The 15,387-nt window shown below is 39.6% G+C and overlaps 1 protein-coding gene across 3 annotated transcripts in view; it reads left to right on the top strand.

Annotated features, from left to right (window-relative positions):
• The window catches only part of cntn1a (contactin 1a), a 68,480-nt gene that overhangs the window by 49,851 nt on the left and 3,242 nt on the right, over positions 1 to 15,387 (top strand). For all 3 annotated transcript variants that reach the window (XM_053641305.1, XM_053641304.1, XM_053641302.1), the window contains exons 13-23: positions 1,208 to 1,335; positions 1,766 to 1,932; positions 3,920 to 4,052; positions 7,053 to 7,214; positions 8,739 to 8,888; positions 9,215 to 9,285; positions 9,480 to 9,714; positions 13,925 to 14,028; positions 14,172 to 14,355; positions 14,826 to 14,944; positions 15,151 to 15,307. In XM_053641305.1, coding sequence (XP_053497280.1) covers positions 1,208 to 1,335; positions 1,766 to 1,932; positions 3,920 to 4,052; positions 7,053 to 7,214; positions 8,739 to 8,888; positions 9,215 to 9,285; positions 9,480 to 9,714; positions 13,925 to 14,028; positions 14,172 to 14,355; positions 14,826 to 14,944; positions 15,151 to 15,307 — 1,610 coding nt within the window. The remainder of the gene's footprint in view (positions 1 to 1,207; positions 1,336 to 1,765; positions 1,933 to 3,919; positions 4,053 to 7,052; positions 7,215 to 8,738; positions 8,889 to 9,214; positions 9,286 to 9,479; positions 9,715 to 13,924; positions 14,029 to 14,171; positions 14,356 to 14,825; positions 14,945 to 15,150; positions 15,308 to 15,387) is intronic.

Raw genomic sequence — 15,387 nt, 5'->3', positions numbered from 1 at the left:
AATATTTTGAACAAAATTTTTATTGAGGAATATGTCTTTCTCAGGCACGTTAGATTGCAGCTGGTGTCATTTGAAAGCTAATGGAGAGCTCTTTTTGTAACGATTATACTGTTGTGTAACCATATAGTGTTTATTGCGTGCTGTTCATTGTGATCCTGAGCTATTGGTCACTTCACAAGTGCAGATGATAATCGGTCATTGTGCAAGCTCTCCACAAAAGAATTCGATCATGTGACCAGCATGAGCTCTATATATTTTAGCTCTGTGGGATGCACAGACTGGGACCTCTGGTGTTCAAACAGTGCAATTGCATTGTATGCATAATTTATGGCGAGCTCCACAATGTGAATCGCACATTTCCACGATGCACATCGTCACATTTTTGCATCGCAAAATGTCATCCCTAGTGCCAGTGCCGAATGGAGCACAAACACAGAAGGGTGAATCCTGCAAAACTCTGATAAGAGACAGAGAATGAGGTGACAGATTTGCGTTTTTCCCTCAAACATTTGTGGTGCTTCTTCCATGACCACAAACAACTGGGCAAACATCAGACCTGAAACTCAAACTGACGCTCTGTGCAGTGACAGAAACAACCATGTGATATTTAGACCAATCACAGACGGCGGAAGATTTCAGAACTAAAAACATGGTGGTTAGGATTCTCTCAAAAATAAAATTATTGGCACCCCTAAATAATATTACACACAAATTGCTAAATATTTAGATTGGGAACAGGATATTTTAGTTCAGAACCTGCTAGTCTCCACCAGGATGTTAGGACTTCCGTAAATGGATCTGCCAACAAGATAATAACTCTAAACATGCATCCATATTGACACGAAAAATAATTGCCATGTCAGACTGCGGATTTGAGCCCCATTAAAAACCTTTAAGCTAAATCGAAGAAGACAGTCCAGACAAGCAACTTTAAATGTTTGGCATGGAGGAGTCTCTAACCTTGTTAGTCATTACAGGAAGTGCTGGTTTTTCTATAGTAGAGGCTTCGCCAAATGTTATTTCTATTATTATTTGTAGGTATACAAATTGAAACCAGTGTTTTGCATCACTTGAAATAAAACTATTAAACATCCCCATACATTCAGCTCAAAATTTCCAATAATTCTAGAGTTGTGTATTTGCTAGCGTATTTAACCCACTGTAAAGTGAATGAAGAGGACCTGAAAACCGATGTTAATGGTGGCAGGATTTTCATTTGGGAGGACGGGAGTCTGGAGATCCGAAACGTTACCAAGTCAGATGAAGGGAAGTACACATGCTTTGCTGAGAACGACCGAGGCAAAGCCAACAGCACTGGATCTCTCTCAGTCACAGGTAAGAGGTTGAAATTCAAAGCCGTATTAGTCATGGAAATGTAGTGTTGCATAATGCGTTGCTTACTGGAGCTGGTACATTAGAGATATCAACAATCATTAATGCAGTGATGAACACAGTAGTCCGAGGGTGTTGGAGGGGATTTGAAATGAAGTGTAGAGAACCACGCTGCTTGGTTAACACCCAAGACGATGCTTGATCTGTAACTCTGCTCTGCCCTCTGCCGGTCGAAATGACTTAATACAGAAAGCAGAAATATCAGCTGTTGATTGGCCTTGTTGCTTCTTTGGATATATTTAAATTTTAGAATAACATGAGAATTATATTATATGAGGATTGTAAACATGAATTCCTTTTTTCCTGTAATTATATGCTTTCTCTACTAAGTTGCCGGAAATGTAAATCAGTTCCTCTTGTTGTGCTTTTTTAGATGCCACTAAGATCACGCTGGCTCCCTCTAACGCTGACGTGAGCGTGGGCGAAAACGCTAGGATGCAGTGTGCGGCGTCACATGACTCGAGCCTTGACATCACCTTCATCTGGTCACTTAACGGCCATGCCATTGACAAGGAGGAAGAGTACTACCAGTACACCATTGTAAGAGCACAAACCCAACAGATTAATCCCAGGATCAGCAGTGTTTGATGTGTTTTAGATATTTATGTTTGAGCTGCACCAAGCTTTAAGTCATCTAAGTGTCTTTTTGTCCTTTTCTTAGTCTCATTTTTTTTTTGTAAATTGTCCAGCAGGGGCACATTGCTTATTATTTTTCACAATGGATGGTGCAGTTCTGTATTGTGTTTTCTCAAGGTCATAAAATCACACTGACTTGGACTGTTATTAATGAAAATGGTAGTTCAGTTTATAAATAGGTACCCCAAGCTTCTGAGAGGCATTACTGGGTTTGAGTAGTTATTTCTAACCTTAGACTGGACTCTTAAGATCCGTTCACATGTACAGCGATTTTATCGCTGCCAGTTGCCAGTTGCTGTACTATGAAGTCGCCAGTAAGCGTTCCTACTACTGGTTGCCATAGTAACATTTATCAGTGGGTGGTGCAACTAGCATTCCACTGCTGACAACAAACCAGTTTTCTTGCCACATATAAATTGGTACACATTGGTGTGTATCTCTGTGTGGGGGTGATATGGGGGCATTTGGCTTTTTTGTCTTTTTGGTTATTGAGGTTAAGGTTAAGGTTAGAATGATGTGTAGGCATAGTATTAATAAGCTGCATTAATAATTATCCCAGTGGAAGGTGCTCAGAAGGATAGTAAGATAAATGTGAGTGTTCAAGGTTCAAGGTTCTTTATTTGTCACATACATATTACAACCCCAATTCAGAAAAAGTTGGGACAGTATGGAAAATGCTAATAAAAACAAAGAGGAATGATTTGTAAATGTACTTTGACTTGTATTTAAACAATAAATGTATAACGACAAGGTATTTGATGTCTTACCTAATCAACTGCATTTTTTATTTTTTTTTGATGGTTAACGTTTATTCTGAAATTGATGCATGCAACATGTTCCAAAAAAGTTGGGACAGGGGCAATTTAAGACTAATAGTGATGTGATGAGTTGAAATAAGAAGGTGATGTGAAACAGGTGAGGCAATCGTCTAATCATAGTATATAAGGAGCCTCCAAAAAAAGACCTTCAAGAGCAAGGATGGGTCGAGGCTTGCCAATCTGCCAACAGATACGCCAGCAAATAATCCAACACTTTGAGAATGACATTCCCCAAAGACAATTCGGTAAGATTTGGGAATTTCACCTTCTACAGTGCACAATATAATTAAAAGATTCAAGGAATCCGGTCAAATCTCGGTGCGTAAAGGGGAAGGCCGAAAACCACTTCTGAATGCGAGTGATCTCCGATCCTTCAGACGTCACTGTCTTAAAAACCGTCATGAGTCTGTAATGGATATCCTGACATGGGCTCTGGAATACTTTGGTAAACCTTTGTCAGTAAACACCATTCGCCTCTGCATCCACAGATGCAAGTTTACTTTACTATGCAAAGCAGAAGCCATACATCAACACTGTCCAGAAGCACCGCCCACTTCTCTGGGCTCGGTCTCCTCTGAGATGGACAGTAGCACAGTGGAATCGTGTTTTGTGGTCCGAGGAGTCGACGTTTCAAATAGTTTTTGGACAAAACAGCCGTCGTGTTCTCCGGGCCAAAGAGGAAAAGGACCATCCAAGCTGTTATCAGCATCAGGTCCAAAAGCCAGCATCTTTTGGTGAAAAGGTGACGTTACGCAGTAGAAAACAGTCGACTGTCCCAACTTTTTTGGAGTGTGTTGCAGTCATCAGATTGGAAAAGAGTGTATATTTTCAAAAATAATTCAAATTCACAAAGTAAAACATCAAATAATTTGTGAATAATGTGTTTTCAATATAATACAGGGTGAATAGAATTTTCAAATGACTCTTTCTTGTTTGTTTTTTTTGCATTCTCCATACTGTCCCAACTTTTTCGGAATTGGGGTTGTACATATATCTGATGTAATGTGGTGAAATATTTTATGTGTGTGTGTGTGTGTGTGTGTGTGTGTGTGTGTGTGTGTGTGTGTGTGTAGGATAGTCAGGCAGGTATGTCTAGCTGTGAGCTGTTAATTAAGAAAACTCAGCTGAAGCATGCAGGCCTGTACACCTGCATGGCCCAGACACCTGTGGACAACGTCACCGTCTCTGCTGACCTGGTAGTGAGAGGTACTACAAACATTTCTCTCTCTCTCTCACACACACACACACACACACAAACACACACACTTATATACACTCTCTGCCTTGAGTGGGAAAGTAACAAGAGCTTTATTATCCTGTGCAGTTTTGGCTGCAACAGAAAACTTCAGAACTTGGAGGCAGAATGAGACTAAAGCCGTGCCTTGCTTAAATATATTCAAGTGCCAAGTCTCTTGCGTGATTTTAGATACAGCATAAAGGCAAGCTACTATTCTGCAGCGTGAATACAATATTATGCTTTACATTTAGAGATTAGACATTAACATTTACGGCATTTAGAAGATGCCCTTATCCAGAGTGATTTACAGAACTGCTTTTTCCTCTCTATTAAAAAACTCATCCTCATGCTAGTTCACTAGGTCAGGGACTAAACGTACCCTCAGTGTAAAAACCCTGTTCGGGAGGTTAGTATAGTGTGAAAAAAAAAGATCTTTAATCTCCGTTTGAAGACAGCCAGTGACTTAGCTGTTTGGACAGCTAGAGGAAGTCTGTTCCACCACCTAGGTGCCAGGAAAGAGAAGAGACATGATGCATGCAAGTGTAAAGGTCTAGCAGCAGTACACTGGTGTTAATAGACTAATTTGCTTTATACCCTGGAATTAAAAGAAAAGTTACAGCAGAAAGTAGTGTTCAATTTTAAACTACTCTGCTGACAATGCGTCTGCCGTGGGATGCAGTGAAGCCAGAGGAATGTTCCTGTCTGGGTTCAGGGGCAGGCTGCAGTGCTGTAAGACGAGGTGAATAATGAGGTGTAAATAAAAGCAGTATAAGCAGGGTGTGCTAGTTTGACTTGGACAGATCTGTAAGCCTGGAAACCCAATACTACAGCTGTAAACAGACACACACACACACACACACACACACACAAGCCTCTTGTTTTTGACTCAGGCCAGGTGCAATGAGTCAGAATTACAGCCAGTCGATCTATCAGGTGCATTTAGGAAATCGCAAGTTTGAATCCAAAGAGCCAAGCCAGCAAATTTGGCCATGTTGTCTCTTCGGGAGGAATGGTGTTACTCTCTCTTCACTGTCACTCACAATGACATTAGTCAAACGTGGGCATCTGTGAGCTCATGTACTGTATGTGGAAGACTGCAGATAGCACTTTCCTCAGAGTGTGGCACAGCATGAGCAACAGTTTGCAAAGGTGTGTTTGGCTTCTGTTGTGTGACATGGCAGTCCCTGCAGGATTTCCAGATTTTGCGCTCACAGAAATGAACGCAAAATCAAGCAAACCCTGCAATATTCGGAGGTGCTTGCAAGTTTCCGCAGATTTGGGCCAAGACACAACGCACATTCAGCCAAAGTCCTCTTCGATTTATGTGCGTCGAATATGAGTACAGCTAAATGGTCTCAAAAACAGTTTTGCAATTGGAATTTCACCAATTCAAGTGGTTCTCTGCAAAAAAAAAAAAAAGTTGCAAAGCAAATTTTGAAAAAAACCACAGCAAAACCAAGCATTTTTGGCTGCAACAATCACAAAAAAAAACACGCCATGGCAAATTATTAAGGGCGTCTACATTGTTTTTGGCACTGAACAAGCGACGAATGATGGAGTCTGAGGCAGTTCTTCTCTTCTCTGTATTCTCTCGTGGTTACAAAGCAGTTATGCAGACGTTTGATCTTGCCAGGCAGTAACTTTCCTCAGACATTAACGATTGCTAATAAGACAAACTAGTGTGCCAGTGACCATAATGTCTTGAGGTTAGAGCTATTTGCAAGATTAGCTCCACTAAAGGCAGTGGCAGCTTTTGGAAAGACGAGTCGGTTTTTTGAGTTTGTTTGGTCATCCACTTCCTCTCTCCAGGTTTAATCTCTCTTACAATGCGATAATACTCAGGTCGGATGCTTACCCTAGTACAGTGTGTGCTCATTTGGTGTGTGGTTTAGACAATGCTCTGTTGAAATCTTTTATCGATTAGGATGATGGATGAAACTGCACGATTTGTTTTTACTGGGTCAACAGTTCAACGGGGATTAACGAACACATCCCAGCTTTTCATTTGCATTTGTAAACCTATGACTCATACTGTTGTTTTGTGAGATTTCTTAGCAGTATGCTAAATATTCTTTGATGCATGAAAGAAAATGCTATAATATACAGCTAATAATCATGAAGCAGCGCACATGGATAAAAGATATTGCTTTTACGGTATTAATATACTTGTTTATCTCTCATCCATTTCATTTGATTTCTAACTGAGAGGAATAAATGCACTTCTGTGCTTTTTCACAGGCAAGAATAAAGGCTAAATTGTACGTTAAATGTTGACTCTATTAATTAGGCCTTAGAACGTTTAATAATCTTAACAAGTACTGCTTTTGTTGTTCTTTCAATGCTGAAACCCTGTATGTTTCTCATGAGTAACTATATCACATTCTGCCCTGAGAGTTCCAGAGCTAGCATTAACAGACTTTTCCACTGTATGATTTATTCAGTTTGGGTGTGTGAGTGTGTATGTGAGTGTGCCCTGCGATGGACTGGCACCCTGTCCAGGGTGTACCCCGCCTTGTGCCCGATGCTTCCTGGAATAGGCTCCAGGTTCCCCGTGAACCTGAAGAAGGAGTAAGCAGTAGAAGATGGGTGGATGGATGGATGGATGGATTTATTCAGTTTTTTGACTTGGGTGAAATTGTGTCAAAGAAATTGAAAAATGGTTGTCAAAAATGTTCCATTTTATTTACAGAATGTTAACTGCTGTTGAGTCGGAAAAGCTGATGTACTGTACATATGTAATGAATAATGTATTTTAGGTTTCCAGCCTCTCATTATTTAACATTTTGCACTTAAAAGTTAGAGGCACCATTGAGAGTTAGATATTTCCACTCCCTCCACAGTTTTGACTATATTAACTTTAAGGTGAGGTATCCCGTGTAATAGGATATACTTACACCAAAAGCTTTTGATATACGGAAATAAAGTTGTAACTTTATTGTGCTGAGCAGTTTCTGTTACTTCATTGTCAGGGCCTCCGGGAGCTCCAGGAGGAGTGCGTGTGGAGGAGGTTTTGGCAAAGTCTGTGAAGCTTTTCTGGAGTCATGGCACAGATAATCTCAGCCCCATATCCAAATACACCATCCAATACAGAGAGACCAGAACCGAGGAGGAATGGAAAGATGCTGTAACCTGTGAGTACTCCAACACATGTACTGACATTTACAAATCCTTTAAAAAATGTTAGTGAGCAGCCAGTTCAATTCCTCTTAATTCCTGCTTTTGTGATCCATATTTAATTATAGCTGTGACAATATATAAGTATGATATTAAACCATGAGAAGAAAACTTAAATATTAGTGATATAGTGTGGTATACAATAATAATATACTGTGCGCTCCACTAATATTGGCAGCCTTGGTAAATATGAGCAAAGAAGGCTGTGAAAAATTGTCTTTATTGTTTAACCTTTTGATATTTTGTTCAAAAAATTCACAAAAATACTGTACTCTCATGGATATCAAACAATTGTAAATGCAACACAGGTTTAGCCAAAAAAAAAAACAAAAAAAAAAACAAACAACTTTGTTAAATATACGAGTACATCTCAAAAAATTTGAATATCATGGAAAAGTTGTTATTTTTCCCGTAACTGAATTCAAAAAGTGGAACTTTCATATCTTCTTGATTCATTACACATAAAGTGACATATTTCAAGCCTTTTTTTGTTTTAATCTTGATTACGGCTTACAGCTCATGGAAATTTTTTTCATTTCACTTCACCAATTTGATCTATTTCGTGTGTGTCCATTACAAGAAATCCAAATAAAAATCCATTTAAATAACAGGCTGTAATGCAACAAAATAGTAAAAATGCCAAGGGGGGTGAATACTTTTGCAAGGCACTGTATTCCTTACATACACTACAGTATATAGCCAAAAGTTTTGCGACATAGATGGAAGCACACATTTGTATAAGATGTCACTGTATGCTGTAGCATTACAATTTCCCTTCACTGGAACTAAGAGACCCAAACCTGTTCCAGCATGACAATCCACCTGTACACAAAGCAAGCTCCATGAAGACATGGTTTGCCAAGGTTGGAGTGGAAGAACTTGAGTGTCCTGCACAGAGCCCTGACCTCAAACCCACTGAAAACCTTTGGGATAAATTGGAACGTATGCCTGCATCCCAGACTTCCTCACCCAACATCAGTGTCTGACCTCACTAATGCTCTTGTGGTTGAATGAGCACAAATCCCCACAGCCACGCTCCAAAATCTAGTGGAAACCCTTCCCAGAAGAGTGGAAGTTATTATAACAGTGATTATAACTTGTTAAATGGGATGTTCACATATGGATGTGATTGGTCAAGTGTCCACAAACTTTTGGCCATATAGTGTATTTTAGTGCCATATCCTTTACATTACAGTACAGTGACATACTAAGAACAGTGATATTTTTGTCCAATCAATTTTTCATACCGTTCCCCTTCTTATGTTTGGCTTAGTGCAAGTAGACAGCAGTGTTTGAAATTCTTTAGACTTGGGGAGAGGACATGGCTAAACCTAACTGCAAAGGCCCGTGTTCATTAAAAAGGATTTTAATTAACTTCTGGTTAATAGTTTTGATTATTAATTGTATATAGTGTATAATGTGTAAATAGCATGAAGTGACCAGTGACTGTGATGCATTTATGTTGTTTTTTTTTTTTCCAGCTCCTCGCAATGTAGAAGGAAATGCAGAGATGGCCATGGTAGTTGATCTGCATCCTTGGACTGAATATGAGTTTCGGGTCATCGCTACGAACACTCTGGGTACAGGAGAACCGAGTGAGCCTTCAAGCAAAACCATCACAAAGGAAGCAGGTATGTCTGTGGATTTCATCATTGTTTACTTACTTAAGTTATTTAAATAGGCTAAATTATTGGTGAGACAAATTTGAATTTGTCAACTCTGAATTTACCTCAGCTAGTGACTTTAGTTTAGAGGAATTCTGGGGATATTATTGAGTCTCTTTTTATTTTATATAAACTTGTATTAGATGTAAGGTGCTGTTCTTGATAACATTGCTGTAGAAGATATTAGTTATTATTAATTCAACATTGGCTGAAATACAAACTTGACCATGTGGTTTGTCACTGTTTATGTGTGATTGTAGAGTGCAAGATCTCACATTCCTCTCTTATTTTAGCTCCTGTGGTGGCACCCTCAGATGTAGGAGGAGGTGGGGGAACAAGTAGAGAGCTCACCATCACATGGACGGTATTGATAGTTTTTTTGTTTTGTTTTTGTTTTGTATTTTTTTTGTTTTGTATTTTTTTTGTTTTGTGAATGTCTATCATCAGATATGTTTCACTAGTGGAAATTTGGAATAAGTTTTTAATTACTTCTGTAGTCATGTATGACATTTTTATGCAAAAGAAGTCCTGAGTGTGTGATTTCTGTTCTGTCCTCAGCCTGTTCAGCCACAATACTACTATGGCAAGAACTTTGGCTACATTATCGCATTTAAGCCTCATAATGACACTCAGTGGCATAGAGTGACCATAGCTGACCCTCGTGCCAATCACTACATCCACAAAGACCCCTCTACTCCCCCTGCCACAAAGTTTGATGTGAAAGTAAAGGCCTTCAACAGTGCAGGAGAGGGACCCTACAGTCTCACTGCAGTTGTATACTCTGCTCAGGATGGTGAGTATCAGAGGCAGTTTTTATTTACCTCTTACTATATATACTGCGGGGGGCATGGTGGCTTAGTGGTTAGAACCTTTGCCTCGCACCTCCGCCTGTGTGCATGTTTGCATGTTCTCCCCGTGCTTCGGGGGTTTCCTTCGGGTTTCCTTCGGGTACTCTGGTTTCCTCCCCCAATCCAAAGACATGCATTGTAGGCTGATTGGCATCTCTAAATTGTCCGTAGTGTGTGAATGTGTGTGTGTGTGAGATTGTGCCCTACGATGGGTTGGAACTCCGTCCAAGGTGTCCCCTGCCTTGTGCCCGCCGTCCCCTGGGATAGGCTCAACGCTCCCCATGAACCTGTGTAGGATAAGCGGTACAGAAAATGTATGTATGTATGTATGTCTGTATGTCTGTATATACTGCTGTGTGAAATCAGAAGCCCCCAATAGTGTTGGACAATTGCTCTTACAACAAAGGACAAATCAAATGATCTTGTTTGATAATTCTCAGAGCTCCATGTATTAAGGATGTAACAATACAGTGTATCATATTGCTTTGTTTGAAAGGACGCTCTCGATTTGATAGTCTGGGTACTGAACAATATATTCAACAGACTGCATAATTAAGTAGGGTATTTGCCATAAAATACCACCTACATTTATTCATTTAGCATACGCTTTTATCCAAAGCAACTTACAAATGAGGAAATACAAGCAAAGCGATAGATCAAGTGGAAAACAATACAAGTAGCGCTACTATACAAGATCTTTAATTGAGTTCTAGAGAAGCAAAGTGCGCAGAGTAGAGATGTAAGAGTACAGAGTAAGTCAGAGTCAGGTTTTTTTTCCTTTTTTTTCTTTAGATAATATGGGGTTGGCATTTTAGGGGTTAGTTACGTGTTCACAGAAGGGGTGGGTCTTTAGCTCTTTTTTGAAGATAGAGACAGATTCTGCAGTAGGGATTGAGGTTGGAAGTTCATTCCACCACTGATGGACATTTAGTGTGATGAGTATAATATATATATATATATATATATATATATATATAAATAATTTAGATGTAATCAAGCCCACACTCCGACCTCCGAGAGTAGCTTCCTTTTTATCAGGACAGGCTACAGGGGTTTCACAAAAGCACTTCTCCTAGGCTCGCTGTTAGATAATTGGCTAGTGTACTATCATGTTAACTCAGGAAAAACAGAAATGGCTACAGTCAGCAACATGACAGAACTGGAAGATTCCTGATGTAATTGGAAGGTCTTGTGTATGGGAGCACTTTGACTTCCTGATACACCAACCCGCCAACATGGTACGATATTAACAGCCAGCAAGTGATGGACCAAAACGTAACAGTGTGCCAAATCTGCCAAATAAGTGCATACATCTGCTTTGACAACACAAAGCAACACATGTAGCAACATCTCTGCTGCATTCAGGCAGCATTTCCCTGAATGGTCAGGAAAAACTACATTGTGTCATTATAAAATTTCAATTATTGTCCCTTTATAATGTTGAATGTTTTAATAAATTGGAAATAAAAACCTGAGGCACATATTCAGGCAATGTTTATTTTTGCTGTATTGTATTGAACAAATTTTGAGTTAGGGATGCATAAAGAGCTATGGTCCAACATGAAGGAGTGGTCCAAAGTACTGTACTGTCATATAAATCTATTCCTGTCTGATTCCTTACTACTATATACAATCCCAATTCCGAAAAAGTTGGAACAGTATGGAAAATGCAAAAAAACAAACAAAAAAGAGTCATTTGAAAATTCTGTTCACCCTGTACTGTATTGAAAACACATTATTAACACATTATTTGATGTTTTACTTTGTGAATTTAATTTATTTTTTAAAATATACACTCATGTCAAATCTGATGACTGCAACACACTCCAAAAAAGTTGGGACAGTCGACTGTTTACCACTGTGTAACATTACTTTTTCTTTTAATAACACTTATTAAGTGTTTGGATGCTGAGTGAAGACACTAGTTGGTTAAATTTAGCAAGTGGAATTTTCCCCCATTCATCCATTATGCATTTCTTCAGCTGTGCAACTGTACTGGGCCTTCATTGCCTTATATTGCATTTCATAATGTGCCACACATTCTCAATGGGAGACAGGTCAGGACTGCAGGCAGACCATGCTAGCACCCACACTCTCTGCTTACGCAACCATGCGCTTGTAATCCAGGCAGAATGTGGTTTGGCGTTGTCCTGCTCTGGATGGCAGCATGTGTTCCTCCAAAATGTGTACATATCTTTCTGCATTAATGATCCCCTCACAGATGTGCAAGTTACCCATGCCATGACAGACGCTGGCTTTTGGACCTGATGCTGATAACAGCTTGGATGGTCCTTTTCCTCTTTGGCCCGGAGAACACGACGACTGTTTTGTCCAAAAACTATTTGAAATGTCGACTCGTCGGACCACAAAACACGATTCCACTGTGCTACTGTCCATCTCAGATGAGACCGAGTCCAGAGAAGTCGGCGGTGCTTCTGGACAGTGTTGATGTATGGCTTCTGCTTTGCATAGTAAAGTAAACTTGCATCTGTGGATGCAGAGGCGAATGGTGTTGACTGACAAAGGTTTACCAAAGTATTCCCGAGCCCATGTCAGGATCTCCATTACAGACTCATGACGGTTTTTAAGACAGTGACGTCTGATGGATCGGAGATCACACGCATTCAGAAGTGGTTTCCAGCCTTGCCGTTTATGCACCGAGATTTGACCGGATTCCTTGAATCTTTTAATTATATTGTGCACTGTAGAAGATGAAATGCCCAAAATCCTACCGATTACTCTTTGGGGAATGTTGTTCTCAAAGTGTTGGATTATTTGCTGACGCATCTGTTGGCAGACTGCAGAGCCTCGACCCATCCTTGCTCTTGAAGGACTAGTCCTTTTTTGGAGGCTCCTTATATACTATGATTAGATGATTGCCTCACCTGTTTCACATCACCTTCTTATTTCAACTTGTCACATCACTATTAGTCTTAAATCGCCCCTGTCCCAACTTTTTTGGAACGTGTTGCATGCATCAATTTCAACATAAACGTTTATCTTCAAAAAACTATGCAGTTGATTAGGTAAAACATCAAATACCTTGTCTTTATACATTTTTTTGTTTAAATACAAGCCAAAGTACATTTACAAATCACTCCTCTTTGTTTTTATTAGCATTTTCCATACTGTCCCATTTTTAGTACTATGTACTAAGGGGTTGTACTATGGGTGTAGTTTTCAAACTTTCATAGTTGTAAGCCTGGACAAGAAGTTGCAGTGAAGCCAATATAGAAATACAAGGCTTGAATGTTTTTATATAAAGGCATGCAGATCTCATCTCATTTTACTTCCTAAAGTGTCTCCCTATGTACAGACATAAACTGCTCATTGCATTAGTTAAAATTCTAGACACTGTAACACAAAAACATGAAATATTTGATCACCAATTAAAACATATCCAGAATTCTTTCCTATATTTTGGAGGAGAAGTGGACACATCAAATATATACAGTGGGGTTCAAAATCTGAGACCACACTGTAAATCTGGGATTTTCATTTAATAAACAGCAATAAAATAAACAGATTTTTTTTAGAAGGTTGAATAAATGAAAACCAACAAAGGAAATGTTCAATATCTTTTCCAGTAGTCAGAATTTTGCACTACTTCTAGGTCTGTTCCTTTGCACAAAATGTCAGATTTGATCCTTTTTATCCATTAAAGCCTGCATTGAGATGACCCATCGATGGGATTGATCTAGCACGGGTCAGGAGGTTTTACACAAACATGTGGCGTCTGTAACATACTTGACTGCACGCTAAAGCAAAAAGCAGAAATACTAAGAAATTCTGAACTTCATGTAAATATTTCTAAGATATATTTTTATTTAATTTAGTATAAGATATATTCTATTTATATTTACTTTTCACCAAAATTGTTCCTGATAATATAATTTGTAATGAGAAAAATGCACTGAATTTGAAAATAATGCAAAATTGAACATTTCCACTAGACTTTTGGACCACATGTACATGGAATGCAGAAACACAAGGCTTGCAGTTGCAATAGTTGCAGATAATTCACTTATTTCTACAGCAGCTCAGCTGTGCTTTCTGGATGAGTGGGCCAAAAGTTTTCAGTTTATCCTCCAGACTCAGTGTGTGGATGTTCTTATTTTGATTAATGTGTCTGTCTAACATGCTGTATATTCTCAGCACCCTCAGAGGCTCCCATCATTGTAGAGGCCAGAACCCTGTCAGCGACGGAGGCCATTGTGTGGTGGCGAACACTCACGCAGCAGACAGTTGAGGGCTATCAGGTTAGTCTGATAATGCTGCAGGCACAGTAAATGTACAGTGAGTGATGATTTGCCCTTCATGCAGCTTCAGTTGTGTACTTGTTAAATAATAACCCTTTGTTTAAGGGGTGGTGGAATAATGTGGCCGGTTTGCTCTGTGACAGGTGAGGTACTGGAGGAAGTCTGTGGAGAACGAGGCGTCAGCACATCGCATCTCCAGCAGAGAGAACCAGACACGCCTGGACAACATGAAGCCTAACTCCCATTATGTTATAGAAGTGCGTGCGTTCAATGGTGCAGGTTATGGACCGGCGAGCCAGAGATATGAGATCCACACAAAGAAAGCACGTAAGGATCATGCTTATATTTAAGTGCAACCAAATCTTTGTTACAGTGCACAGACTGATACATTATAGAAATACTCCCATGTTTTTAGCTAGTCTCTGTCCACCATACTTGCTTCACATGCGCAAATTACCATAGGCAATCATTTGAGGGTACAAGGATTCTCTGTAAAACTTTATGCTACCTTCATAACACAAAACTACTAATTCTTCTCTTTGAATAAGATCTCTGATGGTACAAATTATACAGATCTATAGCTTAATTAAGAAAACACCTTTAGCACACTTGTAGCCTCAGCTAACAATAGTGAAATGCACAATTTGAACTGAACATGTAATGTGTTCTAAACAGACACAAATATACCCTCACTGAGCACTTTATTAGGAACAATTGTACACCTAATCGTTCATGCAGTTATCTAATCAGCCAATCATGTGGTGTGTGGTACATTTGACTTTGGCTCTCCTTTTCAGCTCCAAGTCGGCCACCAAAAATAATCGGCACAAGGGTGAATTCCAGTGGAACCTTAGTCAATATCGCCTGGCAGCATGTGGAGGCTTTAGCCAATGAGTCTGCTGTGGAGAGCTATAAGGTATAGACCATTTGGCTGGGTCTAGTCTAAAATGATTTCATGTTTCTATAAATAAATGTGGGTATTTTTGTTTAGAACTCTAGTTTCTGTCCCAGATGTGTTTCATAAATGTGTCCCATAACTGACATTGTCTTGAAAGCAAAATGTGTCTGAATGTCACATGGTCTAATGTTGTACCTGAATATATTATCTGTTGTTGCTTGAAGGTTCTGTATAGACAGGAGGGTCACAGCACTGGGACACTGTACACTACAAATAAGCAGTCCATAGACCTGCCCATTCACAAAGATGGAGATTACCTGGTGGAGGTGAGGGCACAAAGCAAGGGAGGAGATGGCGCTTTGGCTCGAGTGCGCATCTCAGGTAAGCTTTCTGTCTGAATACACCTGCACTAATGTGTCACATGTACTCTGTGTGCAAGGTCTTCGCCTGCCTGGTCTTAT

This window comes from Ictalurus furcatus, chromosome 14 (genome assembly GCF_023375685.1).
Source record: "Ictalurus furcatus strain D&B chromosome 14, Billie_1.0, whole genome shotgun sequence".
Classification (NCBI taxonomy): Eukaryota; Metazoa; Chordata; class Actinopteri; order Siluriformes; family Ictaluridae; genus Ictalurus; species Ictalurus furcatus.
The sequence above is the reverse complement of the archived record's forward strand: the minus strand, read 5'-3'. Positions and strand labels throughout refer to the sequence as shown.